This window comes from Oncorhynchus kisutch, unplaced genomic scaffold (genome assembly GCF_002021735.2).
Source record: "Oncorhynchus kisutch isolate 150728-3 unplaced genomic scaffold, Okis_V2 Okis07a-Okis12b_hom, whole genome shotgun sequence".
In the NCBI taxonomy this organism is placed as follows: Eukaryota; Metazoa; Chordata; class Actinopteri; order Salmoniformes; family Salmonidae; genus Oncorhynchus; species Oncorhynchus kisutch.
This window is the reverse complement of record NW_022261984.1, coordinates 5,458,105-5,473,412: the sequence shown is the minus strand read 5'-3', so window position 1 is coordinate 5,473,412 and position 15,308 is coordinate 5,458,105. Positions and strand designations below refer to the sequence as shown.

At 37.9% G+C, this 15,308-nt stretch overlaps 2 protein-coding genes across 3 annotated transcripts in view; one reads left to right on the top strand and one right to left on the bottom strand.

Annotated features, from left to right (window-relative positions):
* LOC109881466 (up-regulator of cell proliferation-like) overlaps positions 1–133 on the top strand; it is a 29,105-nt gene extending 28,972 nt beyond the window's left edge. The window contains exon 10 of the mRNA XM_031814648.1: positions 92–133. The gene's annotated coding sequence lies outside the window, so the exon portion shown is untranslated. The remainder of the gene's footprint in view (positions 1–91) is intronic.
* Positions 134–8,291: 8,158 nt separating this feature from the next.
* The window catches only part of LOC109884424 (calcium-binding protein 2-like), a 48,720-nt gene continuing 41,703 nt past the window's right edge, over positions 8,292–15,308 (bottom strand). For both annotated transcript variants that reach the window (XM_031814530.1, XM_020476388.2), the window contains exon 7: positions 8,292–8,712. In XM_031814530.1, the coding sequence (XP_031670390.1) occupies positions 8,687–8,712 (26 nt within the window). In that variant the 3' untranslated portion in view covers positions 8,292–8,686. The remainder of the gene's footprint in view (positions 8,713–15,308) is intronic.

The following is a 15,308-nucleotide window of genomic DNA, read 5'->3' as shown; positions in this document are numbered from 1 at the left end:
ATACCATACTGTAGACTGACAGATACCTGCAGTATAGGAAGGTGTTATACCATACATACTGTAGACTGACAGATACCTGCAGTATAGGAAGGAAGGAGGAGTTATACCATACATACTGTAGACTGACAGATACCTGCAGTATAGGAAGGAAGGAGGAGTTATACCATACATACTGTAGACTGACAGATACCTGCAGTATAGGAAGGAAGGAGGAGTTATACCCTACATACTGTAGACTGACAGATACCTGCAGTATAGGAAGGAAGGAGTTATACCATACATACTGTAGACTGACAGATACCTGCAGTATAGGAAGGAAGGAGGAGTTATACCCTACATACTGTAGACTGACAGATACCTGCAGTATAGGAAGGAAGGTGTTATACCATACATACTGTAGACTGACAGATACCTGCAGTATAGGAAGGTGTTATACCATACATACTGTAGACTGACAGATACCTGCAGTATAGGAAGGTGTTATACCATACATACTGTAGACTGACAGATACCTGCAGTATAGGAAGGTGTTATACCATACATACTGTAGACTGACAGATACCTGCAGTATAGGAAGGAAGGAGGTGTTATACCATACATACTGTAGACTGACAGATACCTGCAGTATAGGAAGGAAGGAGGAGTTATACCATACATACTGTAGACTGACAGATACCTGCAGTATAGGAAGGAAGGACGAGTTATACCATACATACTGTAGACTGACAGATACCTGCAGTATAGGTAGGAAGGAGTTATACCCTACATACTGTAGACTGACAGATACCTGCAGTATAGGAAGGAAGAGTAATACCATACTGTAGACTGACAGATACCTGCAGTATAGGAAGGTGTTATACCATACATACTGGAGACTGACAGATACCAGCAGTATAGGAAGGAAGAGTAATACCATACTGTAGACTGACAGATACCAGCAGTATAGGAAGGAAGGAGGAGTTATACCATACATACTGTAGACTGACAGATACCTGCAGTATAGGAAGGAAGGAGGAGTTATACCATACATACTGTAGACTGACAGATACCTGCAGTATAGGAAGGAAGGAGGAGTTATACCATACATACTGTAGACTGACAGATACCTGCAGTATAGGAAGGAAGGAGGAGTTATACCATACATACTGTAGACTGACAGATACCTGCAGTATAGGAAGGAAGGAGGAGTTATACCATACATACTGTAGACTGACAGATACCTGCAGTATAGGAAGGAAGGAGGAGTTATACCATACATACTGTAGACTGACAGATACCTGCAGTATAGGAAGGTGTTATACCATACATACTGTAGACTGACAGATACCTGCAGTATAGGAAGGTGTTATACCATACATACTGTAGACTGACAGATACCTGCAGTATAGGAAGGTGTTATACCATACATACTGTAGACTGACAGATACCTGCAGTATAGGAAGGTGTTATACCATACATACTGTAGACTGACAGATACCTGCAGTATAGGAAGGAAGGAGGAGTTATACCATACATACTGTAGACTGACAGATACCTGCAGTATAGGAAGGAAGGACGAGTTATACCATACATACTGTAGACTGACAGATACCTGCAGTATAGGTAGGAAGGAGTTATACCCTACATACTGTAGACTGACAGATACCTGCAGTATAGGAAGGAAGAGTAATACCATACTGTAGACTGACAGATACCTGCAGTATAGGAAGGTGTTATACCATACATACTGGAGACTGACAGATACCAGCAGTATAGGAAGGAAGAGTAATACCATACTGTAGACTGACAGATACCAGCAGTATAGGAAGGAAGGAGGAGTTATACCATACATACTGTAGACTGACAGATACCTGCAGTATAGGAAGGAAGGAGGAGTTATACCATACATACTGTAGACTGACAGATACCTGCAGTATAGGAAGGAAGGAGGAGTTATACCATACATACTGTAGACTGACAGATACCTGCAGTATAGGAAGGAATGAGGAGTTATACCATACATACTGTAGACTGACAGATACCTGCAGTATAGGAAGGAAGGAGGAGTTATACCATACATACTGTAGACTGACAGATACCTGCAGTATAGGAAGGTGTTATACCATACATACTGTAGACTGACAGATACCTGCAGTATAGGAAGGTGTTATACCATACATACTGTAGACTGACAGATACCTGCAGTATAGGAAGGTGTTATACCATACATACTGTAGACTGACAGATACCTGCAGTATAGGAAGGAAGGAGGAGTTATACCATACATACTGTAGACTGACAGATACCTGCAGTATAGGAAGGAAGGACGAGTTATACCATACATACTGTAGACTGACAGATACCTGCAGTATAGGTAGGAAGGAGTTATACCCTACATACTGTAGACTGACAGATACCTGCAGTATAGGAAGGAAGAGTAATACCATACTGTAGACTGACAGATACCTGCAGTATAGGAAGGTGTTATACCATACATACTGGAGACTGACAGATACCAGCAGTATAGGAAGGAAGAGTAATACCATACTGTAGACTGACAGATACCAGCAGTATAGGAAGGAAGGAGGAGTTATACCATACATACTGTAGACTGACAGATACCTGCAGTATAGGAAGGAAGGAGGAGTTATACCATACATACTGTAGACTGACAGATACCTGCAGTATAGGAAGGAAGGAGGAGTTATACCATACATACTGTAGACTGACAGATACCTGCAGTATAGGAAGGAAGGAGGAGTTATACCATACATACACAATCAATCAAATGTTATTAATAAATCCCTTTTTACATCAGCAGATAATTATACACAAACCCAGCCTAATCCCCAAGCAGCAGGAAATGCAGACGTAGAGTCACGGTGGCTAGAACAAACTCCCTAGAAAGGCAGGAACCTAGGAAGAAACCTAGAGAGGAACCAGGCTCTGAGGTGTGGCCAGTCCGCTTCTGTCTGTGCCGGGTAGAGATTATATTCATACTGTTGACTACTAGTTGACTTGGACTTGAGTATAGTCTTCAATCTCAATGTTAGAGAAATATATTCACAATTGTTTTTAGAACCATCTTGATTAGAAGCGAATGTAGATAATGTCCATTGTAATTACAACAAGTATATCAGTGCTAGATAGAAGTGTAACTCTGTAAAAATGAAGTAAAGGTCATTTTATTTGGTTGATATTTGATATTGTGTATTGTCTTTGATTTGATTCAGTTTTATATTGTATGTCATTCATTTAGTCTTTGAAAGACCAGCCCAATGATGGGCTGAAAGGGATCCCAACGTCATGTAGAATGTACATCATGTTATTGTCAATGGTCCATTAGAGGTTTATACCTATGGAGATGTGATTATGTTTAGATTACCATGACAACAAGCCTCTGAAACGGATGCATACATACTGTACCTCGGAAAAGGCTTTTATAGTCCTGGTCTTCGTCTGATACAACTGGGGTGTATTGTATTAAGGGCTACTGTAGTTGCGTGCTAAAAGATTATGTAACAAGTTCATTATTCTTCTGTTTATTTTTGTCAGTTTTGTCAAATGTAAAGAATGTGTTTACCTCTGATTTAATAAAGAAATTGCAGCATTATTTTACTGTAGGAAAATGCATGTAACATTGTATGATTCCTCTCCCAAACATCAAACTAACAAGGATGTATAGTTCAACATTTATTGTTTAACAAAAAATGTTATTGACACAAAGTTATTTTTAATTCATTCCCTTTTAGGAAATTAAATACATAAAAAATTAAATGTATGAAACTACTTGAATGAACATTTATTGTAATTCTAATGAATTACATCACGATTATATAATCAGACAGTTGCACTGTTCTTAGTATCTGATCAATAATCTGAAAAGAATGTACAATTTGTCAATAAATCAGCATTTGTTAAACATGCATTCCGGGAACTACTTCAGGATTGGTGGGTCCCCTGCGGAATGGTTGAGCTAACGTAGGCTAATGTGATTAGCATGAGGTTGTAAGTAACAAGAACATTTCCCAGGACAGACATATCTAATATTGGCAGAAAGCTTAAATTCTTGTTAATCTAACTGCACTGTCCAATTTACAGTAGCTAATACAGTGAAGGAATACCATGCTATTGTTTGAGGAGAGTGCACAGTTTTGAACATGAAAAGTTACTAATAAACAAATCAGGCACATTTGGGCAGTCTTGATACAACATTTTGAACAGAAATGCAATGGATCAGTCTGAAACTTTGCACATACACTGGCCATCTAGTGGCCAAAATCTAAATTGCAGCTGTGCTGGAATAATACATTATGGCCTTTCTCTTGCATTTCAAAGATGACGATGAAAATTACAAAAAACGGTTATTTTTTTCTATGTATTATCTTTTACCAGATCTAATGTGTTTTATTCACCTAGATTCCTTTCAAATTTCCACAAACTTCAGTGTTTCCTTTCAAATGATACCAAGAATATGCATATCCTTGCTTCATGGCCTGAGCTACAGGCAAAATGTTTTTTTAAAGGGGCCGGTCCTTAAGAGGAGCACCCCCAATTCGTAATATGTATATACACACACACACACACACACACACACACACACACACATACACACATACACACATATATATATATATATATATATATAGATATGTGTGTGTGTATATATATATATATATATATATATATATATATATATATATGTATATATATATATATATATATATATATATGTGTGTGTGTGTGTGTGTATGTATGTATGTATGTATATATGTATATATATATATGTGTATATATATACACATATATACAGATGTATACAGTTGAAGTCGGAAGTTTACATTTACAATTTGTGGAGTGATTGAAAAACGAGTTTTAATAACGACAACCTAAGTGTACAGTGCCTTGCGAAAGTATTCGGCCCCCTTGAACTTTGCGACCTTTTGCCACATTTCAGGCTTCAAACATAAAGATATAAAACTGTATTTTTTTTGTGAAGAATCAACAACAAGTGGGACACAATCATGAAGTGGAATGACATTTATTGGATATTTCAAACTTTTTTAACAAATCAAAAACTGAAAAATTGGGCGTGCAAAATTATTCAGCCCCTTTACTTTCAGTGCAGCAAACTCTCTCCAGAAGTTCAGTGAGGATCTCTGAATGATCCAATGTTGACCTAAATGACTAATGATGATAAATACAATCCACCTGTGTGTAATCAAGTCTCCGTATAAATGCACCTGCACTGTGATAGTCTCAGAGGTCCGTTAAAAGTGCAGAGAGCATCATGAAGAACAAGGAACACACCAGGCAGGTCCGAGATACTGTTGTGAAGAAGTTTAAAGCCGGATTTGGATACAAAAAGATTTCCCAAGCTTTAAACATCCCAAGGAGCACTTATGGAAGAGTGGCAAGAAGAAAGCCATTTCTTAAAGATATCCATAAAAAGTGTTGTTTAAAGTTTGCCACAAGCCACCTGGGAGGCACACCAAACATGTGGAAGAAGGTGCTCTGGTCAGATGAAACCAAAATTGAACTTTTTGGCAACAATGCAAAACGTTATGTTTGGCGTAAAAGCAACACAGCTCATCACCCTGAATACAACATCCCCACTGTCAAACATGGTGGTGGCAGCATCATGGTTTGGGCCTGCTTTTCTTCAGCAGGGACAGGGAAGATGGTTCAAATTGATGGGAAGATGGATGGAGCCAAATACAGGACCATTCTGGAAGAAAACCTGATGGAGTCTGCAAAAGACCTGAGACTGACCTGAGACACGCCCAATTTTTCAGTTTTTGATTTGTTAAAAAAGTTTGAAATATCCAATAAATGTCATTCCACTTCATGATTGTGTCCCACTTGTTGTTGATTCATCACAAAAAAATACAGTTTTATATCTTTATGTTTGAAGCCTGAAATGTGGCAAAAGGTCGCAAAGTTCAAGGGGGCCGAATACTTTCGCAAGGCACTGTACACTTAGGTTGTCGTTATTAAAACTCGTTTTTCAATCACTCCACAAATTTCTTGCGACTCCGATCCCATATCCGGGAGCGTAATCATAGCCTCAAGCTCATTACCATAACGCAACGTTAACTATTCATGAAAATCGCAAATGAAATGAAATAAATATATTCACTCACAAGCTTAGCCTTTTGTTAACAACACTGTCATCTCAGATTTTCAAAATATGCTTTTCAACCATAGCTACACAAGCATTTGTGTAAGAGTATTGATAGCTAGCATAGCATTAAGCCTAGCATTCAGCAGGCAACATTTTCACAAAAACAAGAAAAGCATTCAAATAAAATCATTTACCTTTGAAGAACTTCGGATGTTTTCAATGAGGAGACTCTCAGTTGGATAGCAAATGTTCATTTTTTCCAAAAATATTATTTGTGTAGGAGAAAACGCTCAGTTTTGTTCATCACGTTTGGCTAAGAAAAAAAACTGAAAATTCAGTCATTACAACGCCAAACTTTTTTCCAAATTAACTCCATAATATCGACAGAAACATGGCAAACGTTGTTTAGAATCAATCCTCAAGGTGTTTTTCACATATCTATTCGATGATAAATCATTCGTGGCAATTGGGTTTCTCCTGAAGAGCGAACTGAAAAGTTTTGCAGCTGGAGATTACACAATAATTGCGACGGAGGACACCAAGCGACCACCTGGTAAATGTAGTGTCTTTATGGTCAACCTTCCAATGATATGCCTACAAATACGTCACAATGCTGCAGACACCTTGGGGAAACGACGGAAAGTCTAAGCTCATTCGTGGCCCATTCACAGCCAAATAAGGAGTAATTGAAACACAGCGCATTCAAAACCTGGGCCACTTCCTGTCTGAAATGTCATCTTGGTTTCGCCTGTAGCATCAGTTCTGTGGCACTCACAGACAATATCTTTGCAGTTTTGGAAACGTCAGAGTGTTTTCTTTCCAAAGCTGGCAATTATATGCATAGTCGAGCATCTTTTCGTGACAAAATATCTTGTTTAAAACGGGAACGTTTTTCATCCAAAAATTTTAATAGCGCCCCCTAATGTATAACTGGTTTTAACAAACTATAGTTTTGGCAAGTTGGTTAGGACATCTACTTTGTGCATGACACAAGTAATTTTTCCAACAATTGTTTACAGACAGGTTATTTCACTTTATTTCACATAATTCACTGTATCACAATTCCAGTGATACAGAAGTTTACATACACTACGTTGACTGCCTTTAACCAGCTTGGAAAATTCCAGAAAAATATATCATGGCTTTAGGATCTTCTGATAGGCTAATTGACATAATTTGAGTCAATTGGAGGTGAACCTGTGGATGTATTTCAAGGCCTGCCTTCAAAATCAGTGCCTTTGCTTCACATCATGGGAAAATCAAAAGAAATCGCCCAAGACCTCAGAAAAATAATTGTAGACCTCCACAAGTCTGGTTCATTCTTGGGAGCAATTTCCAAACGCCTGACGGTGCCACGTTCATCTGTACAAACAATAGAACGCAAGTATAAACACCATGGGACCACACAGCCGTTAAACTGCTAAGGAAGGAGATGCGTTCTGTCTCCTAGAGATGAACGTAAAAGTGCAAATCAATCCCAGAACAACAGCAAAAGGACCTTGTGAAGATGCTGGAGGAAACGGGTACAAAAGTATCTATATCCACAGTGAAACGAGTCCTATAGCGACATAACCTGAAAGGCTGCTCAGCAAGGAAGAAGCCACCGCTCCAAAACCGCCATAAAAAAGCCAGACGGTTTGCAACTGCACATGGGGACAAAGATCATACTTTTTGGAGAAATGTCCTCTGGTCTGATGAAACAAAAATACAACTGTTTGGCCACAATGACCATCGTTATGTTTGGAGGGAAAAAGGGGAGGCTTGCAAGCCGAAGAACACCGTCCCAACCATGAAGCACGGGGGTGGCAGCATCATGTTGTGGGGGTGCTTTGCTGCAGGAGGGACTGGTGCACTTCACAAAATAGATAGCGTCATGAGGAATGAAAAATATGTGGCTATATTAAAGCAACATCTCAAGACATCAGTCAGGAAGTTAAAGCTTGGTCGCAAATGGGTCTTCCAAATGGACAACGACCCCAAGCATACTTCCAAAGTTGTGGCAAAATGGTTTAAGGACAACAAAGTCAAGGTATTCGATTGGCCATCACAAATCCCTGACCTCAATCCTATAGGAAAATTGTGGGCAGAACTGAAAAGCGTGTGCGAGCAAGGAGGCCTACAAACCTGACTCAGTTACACCAGTTCTGTCAGGAGGAATGTGCCAAAATTCATTAACAAGAAATTTGTGAAGTGGTTTAAAAACGAGTTTTAATGACTCCAACCTAAGTGAGCACTACTTTTAAAATGACTGGCTGAAACTATACAAAAGCAATACTAGCTGATAACATAGTGTAGCACTGAACATAATACATGAAAAGCACTTTACAAATATTATTATTATTATCATTACAGTGTTACAGTTATACAACAAAAACATACAGTACTAGGAGGGATTGTTGCTATAGCAATGAAAAAAACAAGAACAAATACACGAAAAACAACATACAATATTTATACATCAATAATACTGTAATTACATGTACAACAATATACTGAGGACTGGTCCATAACATCTAACAGAGGAGGTTTTGTTGTTTACTAGTCTCTTAAAGTCATGTCGTCACGGTCTTCTGGCCAGGAGAATCAGCGAGACATCATCCTGACAAACTCTGTGGAAAGAACACAAAATATGAGCTACATTTTTTTAATGAGCTACATAGTGATTATTAGTATAGTGACAACATGGTGAGTATTAGTATAGTGACAACATGGCGAGTATTAGTATAGTGACAACATGGTGAGTATTAGTATAGTGACAACATGGAGAGTATTAGAATAGTGACAACATGGAGAGTATTAGTGTAGTGACAACATGGGGAGTTTGGCGACAACATGGTGAGGATTAGTGTAGTGACAACATGGTGAGTAATAGTATAGTAACAGCATGGTGAGTAATAGAATAGTGACAACATGATGAGTATTAGTATAGTGACAACATGGTAAGTAGTAGTATAGTGACAACATGGTGAGTATTAGTATAGTGACAACATGGAGAGTATTAGTATAGTGACAACATGGAGAGTATAAGTATAGTGACAACATGGTGAGTAATAGTGTAGTGACAACATGGTGAGAATTAGTATAGTGACAACACGGTGAGTATTAGTATAGTGACAACATGGACTGTTTGGTCACAACATGGTGAGTATTAGCATAGTGACAACATGGTGAGTATTATCATAGTGACAACATGGTGAGTATTAGTATAGTGACAACATGGTGAGTATTAGTATAGTGACAACATGGTGAGTATTAGTATAGTGACAACATGGAGAGAATTAGAATAGTGACAACATGGAGATTATTAGTGTAGTGACAACATGGTGAGTTTGGTGACAACATGGTGAGTATTAGTTTAGTGACAACAGGGTGAGTAATAGTATAGTGACAGCATGGTGAGTAATAGTATAGTGACAACATGGAGAGAATTAGAATAGTGACAACATGGAGAGTATTAGTGTAGTGACAACATGGGGAGTTTGGCGACAACATGGTGAGGATTAGTGTAGTGACAACATGGTGAGTAATAGTATAGTGACAGCATGGTGAGTAATAGAATAGTGACAACATGATGAGTATTAGTATAGTGACAACATGGTAAGTAGTAGTATAGTGACAACATGGTAAGTAGTAGTATAGTGACAACATGGTGAGTATTAGTATAGTGACAACATGGAGAGTATTAGTATAGTGACAACATGGAGAGTATAAGTATAGTGACAACATGGTGAGTAATAGTGTAGTGACAACATGGTGAGAATTAGTATAGTGACAACACGGTGAGTATTAGTATAGTGACAACATGGACTGTTTGGTCACAACATGGTGAGTATTAGCATAGTGACAACATGGTGAGTATTATCATAGTGACAACATGGTGAGTATTAGTATAGTGACAACATGGTGAGTATTAGTATAGTGACAACATGGTGAGTATTAGTATAGTGACAACATGGAGAGAATTAGAATAGTGACAACATGGAGAGTATTAGTGTAGTGACAACATGGTGAGTTTGGTGACAACATGGTGAGTATTAGTTTAGTGACAACAGGGTGAGTAATAGTATAGTGACAGCATGGTGAGTAATAGAATAGTGAAAACATGATGAGTATTAGTATAGTGACAACATGGTGAGTAGTAGTATAGTGACAACATGGTGAGTATTAGTATAGTGACAACATGGAGAGTATAAGTATAGTGACAACATGGAGAGTATTAGTGTAGTGACAACATGGCGAGTATTAGTATAGTGACAACACAGTGAGTATTAGTATAGTGACAACATGGACTGTTTGGTGACAACATGGTGAGTATTAGTATAGTGACAACATGGTGAGTATAAGTATAGTGACAACATGGTGAGTATTAGTATAGTGACAACATGTAGAGTATTAGTATAGTGACAACATGGAGAGTATAAGTATAGTGACACCATGGAGAGTATTAGTGTAGTGACAACATGGTGAGTAATAGAATAATGACAACATGGTGAGTAATAGTATAGAGACAACATGGTGAGTAATAGAATAATGACAACATGGTGAGTATTAGTATAGTGACAACACGTTGAGAATTAGTATAGTGAAACCATGGTGGGTTTGGTGACAACATGGTGAGTATTAGTATAGTGACAACATGGTGAGTATTAGTGCAGTGACAACATGGTGAGTATTAGTATAGTGACAACATGGTGATTATTAGTGTAGTGACAACATGGTGAGTAATAGAATAGTGACAACATGGTGAGTATTAGTGTAGTGACAACATGGTGAGTATTAGTATAGTGACAACATGGTGATTATTAGTGTAGTGACAACATGGTGAGTAATAGAATAGTGACAACATGGTGAGTAATAGTATAGTGACAACATGGTGGGTTTGGTGACAACATGGTAAGTAATAGAATAGTGACAACATGGTGAGTATTAGTATAGTGACAACATGGTGAGTATTAGTATAGTGACAACATGGTGAGTATTAGTGTAGTGACAGCCTGTTGAGTTTGGTGACAACATGGTGAGTATTAGTGTAGTGACAACACAGTGAGAATTAGTGGAGTGACAACATGGTGAGTATTTTCTTAGTGACAACACAGTGAGTATTAGTGGAGTGACAACATGGTGAGTATTCGTGTAGTGACAACGCGGTGAGTATGAGTATAGTGACAACATGGTGAATATTAGTACAATGACAGCATGGCGAGTATTAGTGTAGTGACCAAGTATTAGTGACAGCATGGTGAGTATTAGTGTTGTGACAAGATGGCGAGTATTAGTATAGTGACAACATGGTGAGTATTAGTATAGTGACAACATGGCGAGTATTAGTATAGTGACAACATGGTGAGTATTAGTATAGTGACAACATGGAGAGAATTAGAATAGTGACAACATGGAGAGTATTAGTGTAGTGACAACATGGTGAGTTTGGTGACAACATGGTGAGTATTAGTTTAGTGACAACAGGGTGAGTAATAGTATAGTGACAGCATGGTGAGTAATAGAATAGTGAAAACATGATGAGTATTAGTATAGTGACAACATGGTGAGTAGTAGTATAGTGACAACATGGAGAGTATAAGTATAGTGACAACATGGAGAGTATTAGTGTAGTGACAACATGGCGAGTATTAGTATAGTGACAACACAGTGAGTATTAGTATAGTGACAACATGGACTGTTTGGTGACAACATGGTGAGTATTAGTATAGTGACAACATGGTGAGTATAAGTATAGTGACAACATGGTGAGTATTAGTATAGTGACAACATGTAGAGTATTAGTATAGTGACAACATGGAGAGTATAAGTATAGTGACACCATGGAGAGTATTAGTGTAGTGACAACATGGTGAGTAATAGAATAATGACAACATGGTGAGTAATAGTATAGAGACAACATGGTGAGTAATAGAATAATGACAACATGGTGAGTATTAGTATAGTGACAACACGTTGAGAATTAGTATAGTGAAACCATGGTGGGTTTGGTGACAACATGGTGAGTATTAGTATAGTGACAACATGGTGAGTATTAGTGCAGTGACAACATGGTGAGTATTAGTATAGTGACAACATGGTGATTATTAGTGTAGTGACAACATGGTGAGTAATAGAATAGTGACAACATGGTGAGTATTAGTGTAGTGACAACATGGTGAGTATTAGTATAGTGACAACATGGTGATTATTAGTGTAGTGACAACATGGTGAGTAATAGAATAGTGACAACATGGTGAGTAATAGTATAGTGACAACATGGTGGGTTTGGTGACAACATGGTAAGTAATAGAATAGTGACAACATGGTGAGTATTAGTATAGTGACAACATGGTGAGTATTAGTATAGTGACAACATGGTGAGTATTAGTGTAGTGACAGCCTGTTGAGTTTGGTGACAACATGGTGAGTATTAGTGTAGTGACAACACAGTGAGAATTAGTGGAGTGACAACATGGTGAGTATTTTCTTAGTGACAACACAGTGAGTATTAGTGGAGTGACAACATGGTGAGTATTAGTGTAGTGACAACGCGGCGAGTATGAGTATAGTGACAACATGGTGAATATTAGTACAATGACAGCATGGCGAGTATTAGTGTAGTGACCAAGTATTAGTGACAGCATGGTGAGTATTAGTGTTGTGACAAGATGGCGAGTATTAGTATAGTGACAACATGGTGAGTATTAGTATAGTGACAACATGGCGAGTATTAGTATAGTGACAACATGGTGAGTATTAGTATAGTGACAACATGGAGAGTATTAGAATAGTGACAACATGGAGAGTATTAGTGTAGTGACAACATGGTGAGTTTGGCGACAACATGGTGAGGATTAGTGTAGTGACAACATGGTGAGTAATAGTATAGTGACAGCATGGTGAGTAATAGAATAGTGACAACATGATGAGTATTAGTATAGTGGCAACATGGTAAGTAGTATTATAGTGACAACATGGTGAGGATTAGTGTAGTGACAACATGGTGAGTATTAGTATAGTGACAACATGGTGAGTATTAGTATAGTGACAACATGGAGAGTATTAGTATATTGACAACATGGAGAGTATAAGTATAGTGACAACATGGAGAGTATTAGTGTAGTGACAACATGGTGAGTAATAGTGTAGTGACAACATGGTGAGAATTAGTATAGTGACAACACGGTGAGTATTAGTATAGTGACAACATGGACTGTTTGGTGACAACATGGCGAGTATTAGTATAGTGACAACATGGTGAGTATTAGTATAGTGACAACATGGTGAGTATTAGCATAGTGACAACATGGTGAGTATTAGCATAGTGACAACATGGTGAGTATTAGTATAGTGACAACATGGTGAGTATTAGTATAGTGACAACATGGTGAGTAATAGTATAGTGACAGCATGGTGAGTAATAGAATAGTGACAACATGATGAGTATTAGTATAGTGGCAACATGGTAAGTAGTATTATAGTGACAACATGGTGAGGATTAGTGTAGTGACAACATGGTGAGTATTAGTATAGTGACAACATGGTGAGTATTAGTATAGTGACAACATGGAGAGTATTAGTATATTGACAACATGGAGAGTATAAGTATAGTGACAACATGGAGAGTATTAGTGTAGTGACAACATGGTGAGTAATAGTGTAGTGACAACATGGTGAGAATTAGTATAGTGACAACACGGTGAGTATTAGTATAGTGACAACATGGACTGTTTGGTGACAACATGGCGAGTATTAGTATAGTGACAACATGGTGAGTATTAGTATAGTGACAACATGGTGAGTATTAGCATAGTGACAACATGGTGAGTATTAGCATAGTGACAACATGGTGAGTATTAGTATAGTGACAACATGGTGAGTATTAGTATAGTGACAACATGGTGAGTATTAGTATAGTGACAACATGGAGAGAATTAGAATAGTGACAACAGGGTGAGTAATAGTATAGTGACAGCATGGTGAGTAATAGAATAGTGAAAACATGATGAGTATTAGTATAGTGACAACATGGTGAGTAGTAGTATAGTGACAACATGGTGAGTATTAGTATAGTGACAACATGGAGAGTATAAGTATAGTGACAACATGGAGAGTATTAGTGTAGTGACAACATGGTGAGTATTGGTATAGTGACAACACAGTGAGTATTAGTATAGTGACAACATGGACTGTTTGGTGACAACATGGTGAGTATTAGTATAGTGACAACATGGTGAGTATAAGTATAGTGACAACATGGTGAGTATTAGTATAGTGACAACATGTAGAGTATTAGTATAGTGACAACATGGAGAGTATAAGTATAGTGACACCATGGAGAGTATTAGTGTAGTGACAACATGGTGAGTAATAGAATAATGACAACATGGTGAGTAATAGTATAGAGACAACATGGTGAGTAATAGAATAATGACAACATGGTGAGTATTAGTATAGTGACAACACGTTGAGAATTAGTATAGTGAAACCATGGTGGGTTTGGTGACAACATGGTGAGTATTAGTATAGTGACAACATGGTGATTATTAGTGTAGTGACAACATGGTGAGTAATAGAATAGTGACAACATGGTGAGTATTGGTATAGTGACAACACGGTGATAATTAGTATAGTGAGAACATGGTGAGTATCAGTGTGGTGACAACATGGTGAGTATTAGTATAGTGACAACATGGTGAGTAATAGTATAGTGACAACATGGTGAGTATTGGTGTAGTGACAGCATGGTGAGTATTAGTGTAGTGACAACATGGTGAGTATTAGTATAGTGACAACACGGTGAGTATTAGTAGAGTGACAACACGGTGACTATTAGTATAGTTACACCACAGTGAGTATTAGCATAGTGACAACATGGTGAGCATTAGTATTGTGACACCACACTGAGTATTAGAATTGTGACAACATGGTGAGTAAAAGAGTAGTGACAACATGGTGAGTATTAGTATAGTGACAACACGGTGACTATTAGTATAGTGACAGCACGGTGAGTATTAGTGTAGTGACAACACAGTGAGTATTAGTGTAGTGACAACACAGTGAGTATTGGTATAGTGACAACATGGTGAGTATTAGTGTAGTGACAACATGGTGAGTAATAGAATAGTGATAACATGGTGAGTAATAGAATAGTGACAACATGGTGAGCATTAGTATTGTGACACCACACTGAGTATTAGAATAGTGACAACATGGTGAGTAA